The sequence below is a fragment of the Felis catus genome, chromosome A1, assembly GCF_018350175.1.
Source record: "Felis catus isolate Fca126 chromosome A1, F.catus_Fca126_mat1.0, whole genome shotgun sequence".
Lineage (NCBI taxonomy): Eukaryota > Metazoa > Chordata > Mammalia > Carnivora > Felidae > Felis > Felis catus.
Window position 1 is genome coordinate 196,484,159 of NC_058368.1, and position 13,447 is coordinate 196,497,605.

The 13,447-nt window shown below is 55.9% G+C and overlaps 2 protein-coding genes across 8 annotated transcripts in view; one reads left to right on the top strand and one right to left on the bottom strand.

Moving 5' to 3' along the window:
* CSF1R (colony stimulating factor 1 receptor) overlaps positions 1-10,592 on the top strand; it is a 29,196-nt gene extending 18,604 nt beyond the window's left edge. Inside the window, 11 exon segments of the mRNA NM_001009231.1 lie at positions 2,593-2,719; positions 2,843-2,947; positions 3,436-3,546; positions 4,141-4,303; positions 6,384-6,475; positions 6,574-6,671; positions 7,597-7,719; positions 7,800-7,911; positions 8,454-8,553; positions 9,419-9,527; positions 9,626-10,592. Coding sequence (NP_001009231.1) covers positions 2,593-2,719; positions 2,843-2,947; positions 3,436-3,546; positions 4,141-4,303; positions 6,384-6,475; positions 6,574-6,671; positions 7,597-7,719; positions 7,800-7,911; positions 8,454-8,553; positions 9,419-9,527; positions 9,626-9,811 — 1,326 coding nt within the window. The 3' untranslated portion in view covers positions 9,812-10,592.
* A 171-nt stretch (positions 10,593-10,763) lies between these two features.
* The window catches only part of HMGXB3 (HMG-box containing 3), a 47,181-nt gene continuing 44,497 nt past the window's right edge, over positions 10,764-13,447 (bottom strand). For 6 of the 7 annotated variants that reach the window (XM_019810700.3, XM_045036978.1, XM_045036975.1 and 3 more), the window contains 2 exons: positions 13,189-13,398; positions 10,764-12,178 (listed from right to left, as the gene is read on the bottom strand). In XM_019810700.3, coding sequence (XP_019666259.2) covers positions 11,711-12,178; positions 13,189-13,398 — 678 coding nt within the window. In that variant the 3' untranslated portion in view covers positions 10,764-11,710. The remainder of the gene's footprint in view (positions 12,179-13,188; positions 13,399-13,447) is intronic. The other variant, XM_045036977.1, reaches the window with a different exon arrangement.

The following is a 13,447-nucleotide window of genomic DNA, read 5'->3' on the forward strand; positions in this document are numbered from 1 at the left end:
GGCCGGACAGGAGGGTCTCCAAGGTTTCCAGTGGGACATGTTGAGGTCACTACCTTCCTAAGACAGAGACCATCCACCAGCCCAGAAACAGCAGGCCTAGACAGGGAGGGCCACAGGACTTTGATGTCTCCCTGCCCATCTCAGTCGCCGAGGGGCAGTGGGGGTGAGCCTGGGCCTGGGCCCGCCGCGAGGAATAAGAAACATGGCGCACACTGAGTGTTCAGCTTGGCTGAACGCAGCTCACAGGGGTGCTCAAGGAGCACTCCCTACTCTCTTTGGAACTACTCCCGTTAGCAACCCTGGTTGAGGTGGCCCATCCCACCTTCCCTGTAAGGGCTCTCCCTCCGAGGAGACCCTCTACATAGAAGCCCTGGGGAGCCAAGGTGGCACAGAAGCGGAGGAAGGGATAGGGACGCCTGAGGTGCGGCGGGGAGAGAGCTGTGTCTTCCTCCTGGTAGAGTCTGGGATTCAGAGATCTGTGAGATCCAGCCAGCCAATCTCTTCCTCCTGTGATCCCCCTCCCTTTCCCCAATATCCCCTGCCTGGCTGGGGGTGGGGAAAGGAGAGCAGCTCTGGGGAGGGGGCTGACTCAGGCCCAGCTGCCTGGGCCAGAAGAAGGAGAAGTGGTGAGGAGGAAAAACAGCTTTGGCCACAGAAGCCCCCTGGGGACGGAAGTGGCCAGGGGAGGTCAAAGAATCCCTTCCCGGCTTTCTCTCCATGTTTTGGTTTGGGGAGGCACCCACACGCAGGGCCTGAATCCTCTGTGCCTCAGGAGGTTCCTCCTTTTGTCCCGTTTCAGACTCTCCTCCCAAGTCACAGCATGGATGTTAAGTTTAGCTACAGTCTGTCTCCTGAATCAGAACCTGGAAGTTCTTCCTTATGTCTAACTGCAGTCTCGTCTCCCAAACTACCATCTGGAAGCTCTCCCTTACAGCTATCTGGAGTCTTTTCTCTTAACCTGATGCAACTCACAGCCACAGGCTGCCTTCCTCCCCAGCACCCACTCACATACCCTTTAGCTCCCCTGGGCTGGGTGACCCGAGAAGGAGCCCAGCGGCTAAGCACAGCCCAGCTGGTCCTTGTCCCCTAGGGCTGACCGGAAAGAGGTGGACTGCTGACCCAAGGCCTCAGTGTCCTCCACCGCCCAAGCCCAGCTTCCACTTTCCACCTAAAGCCCATCTTCCATCAGCATTTCTCCTGGGCACCACCCCCTGGCATGATGCCCCCAAGCAGCTGCCACCCTGGGCAGGAAAGAGAGAGGCAGTCACTCCTCCTCCTAGATCTGGCTCTGCCCTCTCCCTCTCCCTCTAGCTTAAAACAAACGCAGTGCAAAGTCCGTGTAAAGACCAGCGTCAAGCCCTCGAGGCCTTCTCATTGCAGCTAGGAGGGAATCCGCTCATCCTAGCGCTCAAGACCTTCCTGTCTCTGGAACAGCCCTCACCTCCCTCCAGCCACACGGGCACCGGCCAGTCCCTCGGACTTGCCAGGACTTTGCCCACCTGCAGGCCAATGCATCTGCTATTGACTTTACCTGCAAAGTGCTTCGTCTGCCAGTCCCCTGGCTGGTTCCTCCTCAGGCCTTCCCTGCCCTACACTCTCTGTTCGCTCTCTCTTTTCCATCACTTTGCTTTATTTTCTTCACGGCACTAGTTGAAAATGTCCTCTATTTATTTATTTATTTATTTATTTATTTATCTGTCTATTTATCTATTTATCTATTTAATTTGAGTTGAATGCCTGTCTTAGCCCCCTGAATGCAAACGCCACGGGGGCAGGGCTTTCTCTTCTTTAATTCTGAATCCGTGGCGTCTGGCACAAATAGGAGTTTGGTGAAATATTTGTCTGGAAATGTTATTCAGCCTTAGAAAGGCAGGAAATGCTGACACACGGAGGAGCCTTGAAGACATTATACGAAGTGAAATCAGCCAGTCACAAAAGGACACATACTGTGTGATTCCAACTAAATGAGGTACCTAGAGCAGGCAGATGCAAGGGATACGTGGCCTGGGGCTCAGGGGAGGTAGGAAAGGGGAGCTGCTTAACGGGTAAGGGGTTTTAGTCGTGCAAGGTGCAAAGAATTCTGGAGACTGGTTGCATAACAATGGGAATGAACATAACCGTACACGCAAATCATGAGACTGAGAAATCTGAGATGATAAATTTTCTGTTGTATGCATCTTGCCACAATTGAAAATAAACCCAGACGCTATTTGGATGGGAGGATGGGGGGATGGATGCATGGACAGACGGACATACTTCGAGGTCCCCCCACCCTCCTGGCTCGAGAATTGCCAAGTTATCAGAGCTGTCGAGGCTCTCAGAGGTGACCCTGCTCACATCTTTCAGTGCACAGGTGGGGAAAACCAAGGCTTAGAGAAGGGCAGGTCACATGGTGAGGCCAAACCAGTCAAGGACAGGGCTCTCAGTGCCTTGGACATGGGATGACCCGGGCCCTCTCACCACATCTCAGGCCACCCCTGCCTCCTCCCACCATGCCTTGGGACTGCCCACACCCCCTGCTCTTGGGGGTTGGGGATGAGATCCCACATCTGCCTGCAGGCCTGGTTGACTTTCCCCCCACTTCCTCTGCAGAAGCCCAAGTACCAGGTGCGCTGGAAGATCATCGAGAGCTACGAGGGCAACAGCTACACCTTCATCGACCCCACCCAGCTGCCCTACAATGAGAAGTGGGAGTTCCCCCGAAACAACCTGCAGTTTGGTGAGATGAGGTCTTGGCACCCACCACGCATACATTGCAGGAGCCTATGGGCCCTTTGTCGGCGGGGACCTAAGGAGACTCTGTGTGTGTGTGTGTACATGTGTGTGTGTGTGTGTGTGGCAGGTAAGACTCTTGGAGCCGGTGCCTTCGGGAAGGTGGTAGAGGCCACAGCCTTTGGTCTGGGCAAGGAAGATGCCGTCCTGAAGGTGGCTGTGAAGATGCTGAAGTGTGAGTGAGGGGCAGGGGCTTCGGGAATCTGGGGGAGTGGGTAGGAGCCCATGTACCTAGGGGAGGGGCTGCCCTGCCCTGAGAGACACATTTTCGGCCTATCACAGCCTGGGGGACAGGGCCTGGGATTGGGGGCAAGGACTCTTGGCTTCTTGAGTGAGCCCCAGCCTCCCTTTAGCTCCTGGGTGTGGAGGGGCTCTTTGGAGCCCCAAAGAGGCTGGGGTGCACAGAGGCCACCCTGGGCCATGGCCTGCCCACAGCTTGGCTGCCTGCCACTCGAGAGCAGCTCAGTGACAGGCCATCTCTCCTCTCTCCCTCCCTAACTCCTATCTGTGTGCCCGCATTTCTCCTCTTCCCTCTTTCGGTCACTGGTCACTCTGGGGCCCTGGGTACGCCCTGCTTGCTCTCCTGGGTGTCTCCCATCTGTCCGTGTGGCTCTGTATGTCCTGCCCTTCCCCATCTATGGGACCTGTGGCTCCATCTCCCAGCCACTGCTCATGCAGATGAGAAGGAGGCCCTCATGTCAGAACTGAAGATCATGAGTCACCTGGGCCAACACGAGAACATAGTCAACCTTCTGGGAGCCTGTACCCATGGAGGTGAGGGGTCCTGGCAGGCATCGGGGTCCATGGCCACCCCACCCCATCTTCCCATCTCCCCAAGTTCTGGAAGGATCCCTATCTATCTCAGCATTCCTCAAATTCCCACACCAGGTGCCTGGATGGGTCAGAAGCTGTTTATGAATGATAGATAGTTCTGGGAGCTCTGATCAGTGGCTCTCAGACTTTGGTGGGTATCAGAGTCAGCCAGAGAGGGGAATAAGAGTGCAGGTCCCCAAGCCCTGCTGCAGGGAGTCTAATTCCAGGGGTCTGGAGGGAAGATCCCACCCAAAGACACTTGGACATTCACCACAGGGTCCACAGAGGTGCCCCAGGGCCTTGACCTCTACGGAACTGTCACAGATATCCTTTGAAGAAGGAATTCTACTATGGTATTTGAGATTCCTCTGCTTTAGACAGATGGGGTTACTGAGGCACAGAAAGCAGAAAAACTGCTCACAGTCAGTCAGGATTAGAACTCAGGGCTCTTGAATCCCCATTCCAGGGTGTCCTGTTGCCCTACCCCATGTCTGTTCACACGGGGGTGGGGGGGGGATAAGGAGTGCACTTACCCCACTCTCTTGGCTGCTCTAGGCCCTGTTCTGGTCATCACTGAGTACTGTTGCTACGGCGACCTGCTCAACTTCCTGCGAAGGCAGGCTGAGGCCATGCTGGGCCCCAGCCTGAGTGTGGGCCAGGACCCCGAGGCAGGCGCTGGCTACAAGAACATCCACCTGGAGAAGAAATATGTTCGCAGGTAGTACCCTGGCAAAGGACAGGAAAGAGGCCGGGACTGGGAGGAAGCCCCAGGGTCTGTCCCTAAAGTGAACTCAGGCTTCGGTGGCTGTGTGGCCCTCACGTTCCACGGGGAGTAGTCACCCCAGCTTCTGTGGGCTAACTCAGTTTTTCTACTACTTATTTCTGTCATCCAACAAATAATTGAGGACCTACTATGTTCTAGGAGCATGTTGGGCAAAGATGGGGGGCTCATAGTCTGGTGGAGACAGGCGTTAATGGTATCGTCACTTGAATGTACGTAAAAGGTCAGCCAAGATCCGTTCAGGGCTCTAGCAAGAGATGGGCAGATCTTGGGGGTTATGGCCCTGTTTTTCCCATGCTGTCAGGGGCTGCAGAGCACCTGGACAGAGTCTGTTGGTTGTTGGGTGAGAAGGGGCAAAACAGTCTGTGGCCAGGTCCCTGATCTACTTGGGCCTCGGTTTTCCCAGGCAAGCCATTGGGGGGTTGAGCCTCTCAGAGACTTTCCGTCTCTGTTATTCTGTACTGCTGTGATTCCTGGAAGCCACTCGGAGACAAATGGACAAAGCCATATGGGGAACCAGAGAGAGGAAGTGGCCAGTTTCATGTCACACATGAGTCAGGGGCAGAGGCGGAGCCTGGGCTCGGATTCTGCTCCCTTGACTCCTGGTCCAGTGCTCACCTGAGCCACAGTGGTGTCCTGGAAGTCTCAGTCTTGGGGGTCGTGGGGCCTCAGGGCCAGGCTGCTGAGACAGGATCAGAACAAGAAGGGTGTACAATGAACCCCTATTTTAGCCACTGTCAGCTGCCAAGCCTGGGGAGGCAAAAGGGGAAGGAGGCCATTTAACTCCATCCAGTATCCTCGAATAGGAGGGCTGGCAGGATCTGCTTCCTCTTCTGGTTCTCTGACACCCCTCTGAAAGGGCGGCTCACACTGGGCCTCTGCAGGCTGGAACCTCAGGCCAGGTCAAATCAAAATGAGAACTAAAGTGAAGTATTAACTTCTTATCTTCAAATGTGCAGATGGGGAAAGGATTCATACAGTGGGGTCACTTCAAGGGCAAATGGCATGGGAACCAATCCTGCCAACGGGTTCCCAGGCTAGAAGTATAGTTTCTAGACCAGGGGAGGGGATGGTTTTGCCACGGTCAGAGCATAGATCAGACACTCCCTTCTCTTTCTGGGAACACTAGAGTATGGGCATGGTCAAGGTGCGCATCTCCATCGCAGAGGGGACAGGAAGGGGAGACGGCCAGAAATCACACCTGTTAGAATACTAGAAACAGTAGTGGCTATTCAATCTAGAGAAGTGTTTCTCCAACCTACCTACGACTGAAAGCCTATGCTCACAGCCATCACCTAAGAGCTGTTAGAGACACAGCTCGGGCCCGCCAGACCTGCCGAATCAGAATCAGCATTTAGATGAGACTGCCCAGGTGACTCCTACACTCATGAATTACAGTTTAGGAAGCCCTCCTCTAGACCAGAGGCCTCCGCTCAGGCTGCACACAGGAACTGCCTGGAGAGGTTTCAAAGTGTGAATGACTGGGTTTCACCCCTAATTTCTGAGGTGTTCTGGGCATGGGGAGAGTTGACAACTCCCCAGGTGATTGAATGTGAAGCTGGCCAGTGGTGAGAGCCACTGTCCAGGTGGGGAAGGCTCAAAGAAGGGGCCCTAGAATATCCTCAAATCTCTGCAGGGCTGTTATGGGAAAAGGGAGCCTACTTCTGTGTGGCCCTTGAGGGCAGGGCAAGGACCAGCAGGAGGAAAATCCCAGGGGCAGACTGGCATTAGGAAAAGTGGAGAACTTTGTAATAGGCAGACAGCTGCCCAAAGACAGAACAAATTGTAAGCTTCCTCCCTGGGATGGCCAAGCAGGGATCAATGATCGCTTACACAGAATGTGGTGGCAGTTGGGGTTGGGGGGGGTTCCTTGTCAGAAAGGGATGTTCAAGTTGACCTTGAGGTCCCTGCCCTTCCCTGCTGATTGGAGAGGACACGGGGAGCTGGAGGCCAAGGCCCGCGCTGGTGAGTATAGCAATGGGGACCTACCCGCCCCCACGTCCTTTTTCCTATATAGAGACAGCGGTTTCTCCAGTCAGGGTGTAGACACCTATGTGGAGATGAGGCCTGTCTCCACTTCTTCTTCAAATGACTCCTTCTCTGAAGAAGGTGAGGAGGTGCTGGGTGGCAGGTGCGGAGGGCGGAGGACAGGGGCCTCTGGGGGCTGGGGTGTGGTGGGGCTGCCCTGACACCTCTCCCCACACCAGACCTGGGCAAGGAGGACGGGAGGCCACTGGAGCTACGGGACCTGCTCCACTTCTCGAGCCAGGTGGCCCAGGGGATGGCCTTCCTTGCCTCTAAGAACGTGAGTTGGAGACTGGGTCCAAATGTGGTCATCCAGGGAGGTGGGAGGTGGCTGAACCCCCACATCTCCCGTGAGGCTGGGTGATGAAGGATGAAGGGGAGGAAGGGGGAGCACCTGGTGAAGGCAAGGAGGAGCCAGGGTGCCAGAGAGCAAGTGGGCAGCGGCCACACAGCCTCTAGGGGTGAGTGGGAGAAACCCATGCCTGAGGAGTTCCTCAAACTCAGGACGGTGAGGGCCCCAGCCTGAGCAGACCTGTTTCCCTGGGGTGCAGCAGGCCACAGAGGACTCCGTTTCCAAGAACAGGCCTTGTTCCTTCAGTTTTGGTCAACAGCGTGAACAAGACGACTATGTCCTCTTGTGAAGCACACGGTCTCGTGGGGCTCATAAAGGAAGCTCCCTGAGTTGTCCTGAGGGTAGGAGATGATGTGTACAATAGGCCCAACTCAGGAGGTTCCCAGCAGGTGGGGGCTGTGACCGCCCCCCCCCCCAGCAGATTTGGGAGGGCAAAACAGGGTTACGGTGTGTGCAGATGCTTAGGGAAAAGCCTGGCACGGTCGGGCCCTGAAGTGGCAGCTGCTATTATCAGCAGCCGGTGGGGTCAGAGGCTGTTTCCAGCACCAGGGCTCATAGCTGCTGAGCACAAGCGGGTCGCCTGGCTCTGAGTCAGCTCCCACTGCTCAGGCCCAGTGGGCCACAGTGATGGTGGTTTCTAAACACCCAACTTTCCAGCCATATGAAACTTCCTCAGACCTGGATCTTTCTTGGTAGCAGGTAGGGACGGGAGCCAGGGTACAGGACCAAAACTGATGCTCACTCCCTTGACGAGGAGCCCAAGGCATTCTGGGGGGACCCTGGCTGTTCCCCCTGCACCTCAGGCTCAAGTGGGGGACGGGCCAAGACTAACTCTGTAAGTACTTTCTGTCAGTGCATCCACCGGGACGTGGCAGCCCGAAACGTCCTGCTGACCAGTGGGCGTGTGGCCAAGATTGGGGACTTCGGGTTGGCTAGGGACATCATGAATGACTCCAACTACATCGTCAAGGGCAATGTGAGTGCTGGGGAGGGTGGGCCGGGCTGGGGAGGGGGCAGTGAGCCAGGGTCCGAGGTGACCGGGGTCTTCCGTGCCAGGCCCGCCTGCCTGTGAAGTGGATGGCTCCGGAGAGCATCTTCGACTGTGTCTACACGGTTCAGAGCGACGTCTGGTCCTATGGCATCTTGCTCTGGGAAATCTTCTCACTCGGTAAGCCACTGGGCCAGTGCAGGCTCAGCCTGGGGCTGACCCGTGTTTGGTTACCATGGTGTCCTATACCTCACGAAGGATGCCAGCCAAGGGTGTTTGCTGCCCAGGGCAGAGGAAAGGCTGGCGGGAGTGAAGTGACGGGCAAAGCGTCTGAAAACCAAGCAGTGCAGCTCCCGTGTGGGCCGGGCAGATGCTCCATGCTGCCAGGCATTCCCTCTGGGCTGTTCCTTCATCTGCCTGCCAGTGCAGTTGCTGCTTCCTCAGATGAAGTTTTCCCTCCTTGTCTGAAGTGTGCACATCTCACTTCTGGAGTGCTAGGCACAGAGACTTGGGCTAAGCCCTTCAGCGAGCTCCTGTAACCTCTTATTCCAAGCCTGTGCTGGAATTCTTTGTGTGGTGTGATGAGGCCGGGGTGAATTTCACTGAAATTCCCAAATTTCACTGAAGCCTATGCCTACTGTAACTCTTATGTAGGTGTGGGTGTGGGGGCAGGTGAACGTGAGCCCCGAGCATGGGCTCCTACGTGCTCTTGGCCTTTGCAGGGCTGAACCCCTACCCTGGCATCCTGGTGAACAGCAAGTTCTACAAACTGGTGAAGGATGGATACCAAATGGCCCAGCCTGCATTCGCCCCAAAGAACATGTAAGTGAGGGACCCCAGGGAGGAGAGAGGACTCCCCAGGCTTTGGCTGAAGGGGATGGAAAGGTGTGTGGTCCTAGTCTCTCCCTGTCCACAGTGTTCCAGGGCCAGGCTTCATCTCCCCCACAGTGGGCCAAAACAAGCCCATTTTAGGGAGTGCGGGATTTCCGCTGGCTTCCAAGTAGCTGTTCTCAGAGGTCTCTGAAATGGGACTGGTGCTAACTCAAATGATAGACTTTGAAGTCAGACTCTATTATTATGTCGAGGCAGACTCTTCTCATTTCTTATCTTGGCTCTCTGTGGTGTCAGCCACTCCTTCACTGTGTAACCAGCCAGCCTGCAATGCAGCCTCCTAACCATCTCACTACAGCTGGCCCACCAAGAATTGCCGCCTCCCTACCCTCGCCACGGCCTTCCCGTGGGCCGGCAGGCCGTGAACTCACCCAGCACACCTTTCCCCAGCCACTCTCGACAGAGCCGCTCCCGTGTCTGGCCAGGCACTTGTGGCCGGCTCACTGCCATGTTCGTCTTTTGTTACAGTCATCTCAGCCCGCCTCTCAGACCTACCTGCAGGCAGCGGGAGTGCCCGTTCTCAGTTCTAGGAGCCTGGGCAAGATAGCATCTCTGAGCTTTTTCTCCCCTCAGCTGTCAAATGGGCGTGATGAAAATAGCTTCCAAGGGTTACTGGGGAGATTAAATGAGATAATGCATATCAAGGACTTAGCACAGGCCTTGTGTCAGGCACACTTTTCACTAGGTTTCAGGACCTCTGCTGGGCAAGACTTTAAGGGTGTGTGTGCATGTGCCCACGTGTGCATGTGTGCATATTGGATCCCCAGACCCACGGGCAGCTTCTGTCCTACCTTAGATATAGCATCATGCAGGCCTGCTGGGCCCTGGAGCCCACCCGCAGACCCACGTTCCAGCAGATCTGCTCCCTCCTCCAGAAGCAGGCCCAAGAGGACAGGAGAGTGCCGGTGAGTGGGGCCGGCCTCAGGGTGGGTGGCTGGCTCCAGCAGGGCCGGGCTGGGCCTGAGAGGTCAGGACTGACCACCCCCGACTCTCCCACCCTCAGAACTACACCAACTTGCCAAGCAGCAGCAGCAGCAGCAGCAGCAGCAGCAGCAGCTGCCGCACTGGCAGTGGCGGTGGCAGCAGTAGTGAGCCCGAGGAGGAGAGCTCTAGCGAGCACCTGGCCTGCTGTGAGCAGGGGGATATCGCCCAGCCCCTGCTGCAGCCCAACAACTACCAGTTCTGCTGAGGGGACAACAGGGAAGCGCCGCTTTCCCCTTCCTCCAAGCTTCAACTCCTCCGTGGATGGGGCACCATGGGGAGAACCCACAGACTCTGCCCTTGGTCATTTCACTCAACAGCCCAGCCCAGCTCTGAAACTCAGGAACGTGAGATCCACGGGGGTCTCGGGAGGACCCCGCTTCCAGGGCCTGGGCCATCACTGCCAATCAGGGGCTAGGGCTGAGCCCCCCACCCCGCCCACTGTTCTCAATGCTATGGCCTCATGTTTGCTATGCTGACTGGGAGAACCCCCAGCTCACTCTCTTAACCTTGTTCTCACTTCCAGGAACCCCTTTCCCTAACTCCCTTGTCTCACTGGAAATGGACTGATTTTACGGCCATGAAGTGCCCTAACATTGAGAAGACAAGGCTCCTTAGGCCTTGGCAGAGGACCCCCCCTGTAGCCAAGTGAAACGGCAAAAGCAGACAGGTGCTCAGAGACGTGCTTGGCCCAGTGCCTGAGAGCAGGGGGGGGGCTCTTTTGTAAGAATGAACTGTACCTCCTAGTCCCTGCCCTTTGGCCTTCTCTCTACAGCCCCACCCTCCCTGGATCTGGTCCCTAGAACGAGCCAGGTGGCAGCTAAAAGTTCGGGGTTCTGCCCCACCCCCACCCCCACCCTGTTGTTCTGAGCTGGAAGGCAGGGGACCCGTGTGGCTGGCCACACCAAGCAAGCAGCACACACTCCGACAAGCTGACTCCTCTTAACTAACAGTCACACTGCCGGACGTCTCTGTCATTAAACTAACAGCATTAACACAGCTGGCCTCTGGTTCTTTGTGCCACACGAGGGCCTGCGGATTCCCTGGGACCTCCTTCCATCCTTCTTCATGTCCAGTGACCAGCTCAGCACCTTGGCCATTCAACCACACTGTGCCCCACACAAGGAGCGTGGAATTGATTCTTGCTTCACCAAAACAGATAATTTAATAAATTTTATTCTTGGCAGGGGAAGGAGGGGAAAAAAGCCACCTACTCCACTCCTCTCAATAAATTAAATAACACACGGCCAATTCCCGTGCCCTAAGCAAACCTTAGGCACTTGAGCCAGTCCCGCTGTTTCCTTATGGCCCAGTCTGCTTCCCCTTCACAGAAGGGAGTTTTTCCTACTGCCGCCAGGTTATGTCATGCCAGTGGGCCACATCCCTTCTGTGGTGAGGATCCAGGGCCCAGAAAGGATGTGGGGTGCAGCAGCAGTGGCCAGGGAAAGGAGGAAGGGGGTCCTCTTCCTTAAAGCTCAGGGCAGAGAAGACAGTCCTGGAAGAGAGCGGTGGCTGTTTCTCCTTCCTCAGCTTCCCCCAAATCTGGGTGCAGGAAGAGTAGGAAGGAAATGCATCCCCCCTCTGGGAAAATCAAGAGCCCGAAGGGACCCCTAGAGCTAATGAGGCCCCAAAGGCCCCCAAGTCAAAGGCAACAGGCTAAAAGGAAGTTGTGTGGCCACAGGGGCTGGAAAGAGTGTTCCCTGGGGTGGGAAGAGCTACCTCAGTGGCCTTCCCCCCCGGAAGGCCGGACTCCGCTTCAGCCCACCCCAGGACCTCGACCCGGACCCGCAGCAGGCCCCAGGGAAGCCATCCGCTACCAGCATTCCCTCAGCCTCCGTTCCCCTCTGTTGAACATCCTATATCCCCTAAGTGCTCTCTGGGGCTAGTAAGGAGTGTCCTGGTGCTTCTCCTGACCCCCAGGAGATTGAGAACCATGGCTCCCGTGTCCCACCATGCTCAGGAAAGGGAAGCTCTTTGGTCAGTCCCAGCATTAGAGGCCTCCCCAAAGGTGAACATTCCTGCTGGTTCCCTGGATGGATCTGCCTCGGGCAAGGGCCTCACTATGGCTTGAGATGGTGCAGTCCCAGTCCCGGTGCAAGAGCCTGGCTTATACTGTCACTGCAGCCACCTCCTCTTCCTCACCCTCTTCCTCAGCCTCTGTCTTGATCTGAGCAACCCCAAGGCGGTAGAGGGTGTCGCGGATGACCACCTCGCCAGGCTGGCAGCTCTGCACGATGTCATGGATCTGCCGGTTGACGATTTCGCGGCTGGTGAGGAAGTCCATGAGGCGGTTGTAGAGGTAATAGTGGGTGGCATTGTCAAAGGCAATGGGCCGCTGGCGGACACTGTTTGGTTTGCTGTCTGCAATGGAGGCCAGGATGGCTGCGTAGGGTGCTAACTCAGGGCATAGGGCTGAAGAGTGGTGCCCAGTACTGGGGTCACCAAGACTGGACTGTGTGTCTATATGGACGATGTGCCGTGCGGCAGTCTTGGTGGCCGGGTGCTGGACGGAGTGCTCAGCCTCCATCACGTCCACAGTATAATGCTGGTCCAAGAGCTCTGGGCAGGATACGCTCTAGAGGAGAGAGAAGAAACCACTTTGACATGAGGGAATGACTGAGGCAGAAGCTGTGTGGTGGGGGAGAATAAGGCTGTGGGGTCAGTCAGCCCAGTAAACCCTCACGTCTCCACATATGCCTACATCTCCTGGGGCAAGTCCCCTCTCTTCTTCCTCGGTGCCTCTGTCTCCTCGTGAGGACGGGGACAGCAACAGAGGCCACCTCCCAGAACAGATGTTGGATTACCTGAGCTGTTATCACTTACTACTGTGCCTAGTCAATTTAGGCTGGGGCTGCGGGGAGTGGGGAGAAGGGGGCCCTCTCTGAGGCTCACTCGCCTTTCGGCAGTGCCCAGCACAAGCTCGCAGAGCCAGTGAGTCCCAGGGAATAAGGAAAAGATGAATGATGACAATGATGTCCCCCTTTTTCCTGTTGCCGGTCCTAACATGTCTTCCAGCAAAGGGCACATGTGTCTGGTAAGAATCACTGCCTGGTTCAAAGCACCAAAAAGCAGAGACAAGGGCTCTGCCTCTAATCTCCTTTTGTGACACTGGATAAGTCCACCTCCTTTCTCTGGACCTTACTCTACCCTTTTAGTAAGAAGAGTAGATTGGATACGACCGGTGTTTTCTAAGCCTCTGTACCTCTAGATCATAACAGGTATGCCACGCGGTATATTCATGGTCAAATCCAACACCTGGCTGGTCTGGGTCTTTAGTACACCAACACGCATGATGTCTCCAAAAAGCGGCAATTTTCTAGGCTTATCTGGAGGGCAACTCCTTTGACTCCAAAATATCTGTTTGGGACATCCTGGGCACTCTTCAGTGACATGCTGTGGCCTCACACGTACAGGGATTGGTCAGTAAAAATTTGTGGAGTACATGCTGGTTCAGAGCATCAAGACAAAATAGTAGCGGAGACAAAGGATGCTGGAGATGGTTCCCGTAAGGCCTTCCCAAAGAACCAGGAGGTGAAACATGGTGAGTCTGCGGGATTTATTCCAGTTCCTCAGAAGGGAACTCACCACAGGTGGCTCCGCAGGACTAGAGAAGCAGCCCTGGTTCCTCCCCCACATCTGGTTGGTCAGCTCTGGGTAGCAGAGGTCAGCACACAGGGCCACTGGTGTGGCCATGTCTACCACGTAGACAGGTGGCCAATGGCGGGAAGAGACCAGCAGATCCACATGGTCGCGGGCACTTTCGCCCCGCACGAGATACTTGGAGCCACAGATCACCTGGGCAGGGAGATGGGAGGACACAGCACAGCCAATCAGCAGACAGACT